The sequence below is a fragment of the Musa acuminata genome, chromosome BXJ3-6, assembly GCF_036884655.1.
Source record: "Musa acuminata AAA Group cultivar baxijiao chromosome BXJ3-6, Cavendish_Baxijiao_AAA, whole genome shotgun sequence".
NCBI classification, from domain to species: Eukaryota; Viridiplantae; Streptophyta; class Magnoliopsida; order Zingiberales; family Musaceae; genus Musa; species Musa acuminata.
This window is the reverse complement of record NC_088354.1, coordinates 3,249,475-3,255,000: the sequence shown is the minus strand read 5'-3', so window position 1 is coordinate 3,255,000 and position 5,526 is coordinate 3,249,475. Positions and strand designations below refer to the sequence as shown.

The 5,526-nt window shown below is 35.5% G+C and overlaps 1 protein-coding gene across 1 annotated transcript in view; it reads left to right on the top strand.

Moving 5' to 3' along the window:
• Nucleotides 1-4,374, top strand: part of LOC135641517 (probable ATP synthase 24 kDa subunit, mitochondrial) — a 5,671-nt gene extending 1,297 nt beyond the window's left edge. The window contains exons 3-7 of the mRNA XM_065156898.1: nucleotides 644-788; nucleotides 2,184-2,294; nucleotides 3,239-3,385; nucleotides 3,787-3,909; nucleotides 4,133-4,374. Coding sequence (XP_065012970.1) covers nucleotides 644-788; nucleotides 2,184-2,294; nucleotides 3,239-3,385; nucleotides 3,787-3,909; nucleotides 4,133-4,196 — 590 coding nt within the window. The 3' untranslated portion in view covers nucleotides 4,197-4,374. The remainder of the gene's footprint in view (nucleotides 1-643; nucleotides 789-2,183; nucleotides 2,295-3,238; nucleotides 3,386-3,786; nucleotides 3,910-4,132) is intronic.
• Nucleotides 4,375-5,526: the final 1,152 nt, after the last annotated feature.

Sequence of the window (5,526 nt, the reverse complement as noted above, 5' to 3'; positions counted from 1 at the left end):
ACATATATATATACATATATACATATATAATCAACACCATTTTGCCTGTCCATCATTTTAAAGTTTTTGCTTATCAATATTCTGTCACAATTCTGACCAAACTCCATGGGACTGGCTCATGATAAGGTTCATATCATATGTCATTCATAGTCATTAATATGATTTTCACTAACAAAATATACTTGTTTTCTTGAATAAGAGACAAATTCTGACTAATTAATTGAATAGTTTATTCTATAAAGAAAATAACTAGTCCTATGACTTACTCAAGGTCTTACAGCCACTAATGTGTATGGCCTGCTAAGAGGTCTTGTGTGAGATTTTTCTTTTCTGGTAATCTCGTCACTCTCTACAGCTCAATGGAAGAGATCTTTAGGATTTTTAAGTATTATTCTTAATGGTTAAACAACTTGCCTAATTTATATAAATTATATTCACATTAGGATTTGAAGACACTAAATAGACTCAAAAAAGGATTCTAGAGACTGCCTAACTAGTAAATAAAAAAGAATAAAATACATCCGTAAATGATTGTGCTGAACTTATTTAGTCAGAATGTCGTTGGTAGAATAACATAATGTTCTAGTTATTTTACATGTTTATAGTGTTTTTCTCACCATAACAAATACTTTTGTGTTGGAAGAAATGTTGAAGAGCATATTTTATGAGGTCAAGAACAAATTTGATATTGCCCTTGGTGTGCTTCGGAAGGAAAAGATCACTATTGATCCTGATGATGCAGCAGCTGTTTCTCAGTATGCCAAAGTTATCAAGACCATAAGAGAAAAGTAAGATATTGTTTTGCTTTCTACTCTGGTGACAAAGTTATCAAGACCATAACAAATTTGATATCAGCTGTTGCATTTTAGTCTGCATTTTTTTTGTACTCTCTTTGATGCAATGCTCTTGGAGTAGCTCAGTTTTTTGCCTAGAAATACAATTTATTCCTCAGCTCTCTGATGTTTTTCAATGTCTTAGGTTGCTATTGTGGTTTGTTCTTGATGGTTATTTCATGTATCTGAAGACTTCTCTGGTCTCTCCTAGTATATGTTTGTATTATTTTATTGACACTTATGTTGTATGCCACATCAACCGCTAGACTATCGTTTAGGCTGTTATGAAACTTCCCCAGTATTGTTAATATCCATGTTAAGGTTTACAATCCATGATAATTTTATAGTAGGCCTGGATGTGATGTGAAACCATGATGTTTCTCCACGCTAAGAACTTTCCAAATGACATTTTGATGATAATTCAGGTGCTGGTAAAGGAAAAAAATATAAAATTTAGTTCAGAGATACATTCCAATGTGTGCTATTTTGTTGCATTATGTGCTTCATGATTATCTATGCTAAGTGAAAAAGTTAGTGTGATCTATCATCCTTTGACTTTTCATTCAATGCACACCTAATGCAGTCTTTAAGTAATAAATGGCCTGTATGGCTGAAATACATCATCACAAGTAGTCCTTTGTGGACTGATAAGATAAAAATCAGTAAAATATAACAATTAGTAGGAATATGTAGTATTAAAGTTCTGTAATAGGAGGCGTCAAATAACAGGTAATCATCAAATATGAAGCAATGATTCCAATGAAATTTGACCTTTTTTCCTGCTTCTGCATATCAGCAAGAACTTAAGATGGTCAGTGAAGAACTTCAGATTTGTAATAATATCATCAATTGAAGTCACAGAGATGTCCTGCATTTAACTATAAACAACATAATCAAAATGCAGAAAGAAAATAAAGCCTATTTAGTGACAAAAATAGATGAAGTTTATGCAAAATAAATTCTAGCAGTGGTATAGCAGATATGAACGATGAGCAAAATGGTATCGAGAATGACTTTAGGAAGGAAATGGTGTTGATAATAAAGATCAGCATTAAGATTGGCTAGGTTTGCCATGCATCACCTCTTTTTGTTATAGTATTTCAAAATCAGCGTGATATGGATATCTTGTCTTATATTTGATTGATTAAAAATATTTAAACTGCTCATTTAAGACTCCAGCACTTTGTGTTGTATTTTTAAGCTGATGCAAACGACAGCATGTGGCTGAATCTTATCCTCAACTAATGTGATGTTGCAGGTCTTTTTATGAATTATATCATACTTATATGTAACGTATCTGTGGTTAAATCATTTCTTTTTGTTTAATGACTTATAAAATTGGTCATGCAGGGCAAATCTGCTTTCAGAATCTCAACGGATAAAATACACAATCGAGCAACATACACAAGGCATTCCTGATGCTAGAACATACTTGTTGACACTACAGGAGATACGGATCAAGTATATTTTATTTGTGGCTTATTTATTAACTATAATAAAGTCATCTATGTTCATTTGCTTATGTCTTAGTTTTCTCATAATCGCTAATCTTGTACTTTTGACAAAATAATGCTACAAGATGCTCACAGTTACCCAGGAAAAGGTCAAAATAACTAGGAATAATGAATTTTATTCCTGATGGCTGATCACAGGTTTGTTAGTGAGAAGTTCTAGATATCTTTGGAAGGTATGCTTAGGAAATTGACTGGGTTATAAAAAATTAATGAATTAATAAATATAATTAAATACCCAAAGTTTTCTTATGTTACAATGGAGTTTGTAAAAGGAAATTGCTAGAGAATTGTATGGTTCCATGTAATGCCAGCAGACTGACTGGAGTTTATGGACACATTGCTTTAGCAAGTTAACAACTATAAAAAATCCTTAGAATTATTTACTGGAAGAGTGGAGTTTATGGATCCATGACAAAGGCTTAAACCTGTTTATTCAGTTGTTGCACTGATAGAATTTAGAGTCCTTGAAGAAAAAAAAAAAGGATCAAATTTATAATATCAGTTTCAACACTCCTGCATCGGAGTACCTGTCTGGAAGTTTTAACTCATGCCTCAAATTTCAGTTATCAAAAGAAGAAATACTAACAATTACATAATACAAGAATAATGAATGTTAATAAAATTTGTTAAGACATCACTTTCTATTATTTTGTAGATCTTTAGCTACAAAGTCTTGATAGGTCTAGCTTAGGCTGAAACTTAAATTAACATATATTTGCTATGTGCCACTGAACTTTTATTGATAGCTATGTATTTTGGAATCACCTTGAGAAAACAACATTTGACAGCCTGTTTGCTTGAACATGTATTTACAAAGTAAATACTAAATGCTTAGAAAACATTGCTCATCATCTTCTCTTATTGATGAGAATTGTGCATTTGTTTTGTCAGGAATTGCCTTACAGATGATCTTGGTGCTGAGGCTATGATGATGGAAGCCTTGGAGAAGGTTGAGAAAGAGATCAAGAAGCCACTGCTGAGGTCGGACAAGAAGAACATGGCTTTGCTCTTAACTGAATTTGACAAGATCAATAAGAAGTGAGTTTTAAATCTGTTTACTATGTTAGCTATTTAAATCTTGCATGACTAGTTGTGGTTATCTGATAAACTGCTGCCTGGTCATATTGTGCATGTTTCCAAAAGAGTGTTTGTATCAGTTAAATCCAACTGATACCATTTATGGTAAATTGTGCCCTCTCAATAGAAGCTACAGTTATAGTTATAACGAGATCAATTGACTTGATCTAGAGAATTATGACTTACCCATCAGTGCCACAGAGATGTTTGCCTAACCTATTGATCCCTGCAAGTTTTTATATAAGATTTAACATCAGTCTCAATGTCATCATTTGCATTATGAAGGCCATTACATTTACCTGCTTATATATGGTGCACTAATTGAATGTTAACCTTGTCTCCATTTCTGAAATTTGAATTAGACTGGGAATTAAAAAGGAAGATCTTCCCAAGTATGAAGAACAGTTGGAACTCAAAATTGCTAAAGAAGATCTGCAGGGTCTGAAGGAGGAGGTAACCGAAGCAATGGAATCCCATCTTAAAAGGTTGGTCTCATCTCCTTGATAGAGGTTAAAGTAAATATTCCTCACCAGAAGACAATTGAGAAATTTATCATTTATTCATTTTACAGAATACAAATTGAGAAATCTACAATTTAATCATTTTACCTGCTTTGAGGCATATTTTTAGCTATTTTTGATGTCCTAGACCTGTGTTTTTTAGTTATTTCAAGGTATAAGTTGTGCTAATTGCTCATAACTCTTGCAGGGAGGAGTTCAAGGATGAGCAGATGGTTGACGTCAAGTCGTTGGATATTAGGAATTTTATCTGAGATTTTGCTTAAAAGTCTATTGTCTAAAGTCTATTGCCTAAACCCTGAAGGCAAGTTTTTCATTTATGTGCTTTCAAAGTAAGTTGTTTCAACCAGCAATATGCTTAACATGGACGCTGTTGACGACCTGACCTTTACATTTATCCAATAATAAGCTGCTGAATGTGCCATACATTAATTATTTTGTGATTAGAGCTGGTGACTGGTTAGCATAGAGGTGCTTTTCTCCCATGGCCCAAATTTCTGTTTCATCAGAGATCCGTGGTATGTCAACTATTTATGTGCGTCTCTCCCCACCTCATAATAGTCGCACCACGTGGTATGTCAACTATTTATGTTTGAGAAAAATGCATTTACTTTTGTTGACTTTATACCTTTAACACAAGTCATCTCGCTCTACTGCTTAGATTCTCGAAGCCCCAAAGCATGTGCCCAACACAAATAGAATCCGAATTCTACAGACTTCTAGAAGAAACAGAAGCTTTATGTTTAACATCCAATGCCAATAATTCCTTCGACCGTGTCTGCCTATAGCAAAAGCTAATTAACTTGGGGAAGCCACGAAAGAAGAAAGACGCAATTTCCATCACAGCGACCGCCAGCCATATACCTATTCCCCGACAATATGTCTTCTTTCCTACACCAATCTCTCAATTAATAGAACATCCAGCCAATTGCATTCGATTGTTCGATTTTACTTCTTGCCAACTCTTCCCAATGGTCCCCCACGGTTTGAAGATTCAGTAGGCTACAAGCTTCCTCCAAGTAACAATGGGCCGCCCGCCATCTTTCGGCATAAAAAATAATACTACGATATTTTATGGTAGATTGAGACCCGAACGCTAATAGTAAAGATTTTTATGGAACATTTTGATGCCATCAAAGTGACAACTAATGTTTGGGTGGTGTGGGGGGTCCCGACAAATAATGATGGCTGGAGCCGGCTCTCCCAATTCGCAAGAGTCGGATCTTTCGTCAGCAATAATACCCCATCCTTTTATTATAATCTTCTAAATTCTGCTCACCACCGGTGCCTTCACCGCCTGCCGTGTGTACATCGGCATCTCCGCTCTATGCGCGCACGTCCTGCTCAATGGCAATCTCGCAATAAACAGAAAGGTAAGGCTCGTTACCGACGCGTGGAGACCACCGGGCGGCGCATGGTGAGATCCGTTGCTTGGGAGTCACGCGTCCTGACTGACTGCGTCGAGTCAACTAACCCGCATCCGACGCCCGCTGTGGTTGAACCAACCCGTTCTCACCGAAAGTGGTCTTTCATTACCATCTATGCCCTGACTCGCTGGCTATAAATACCACGCCGGAGTTAAGC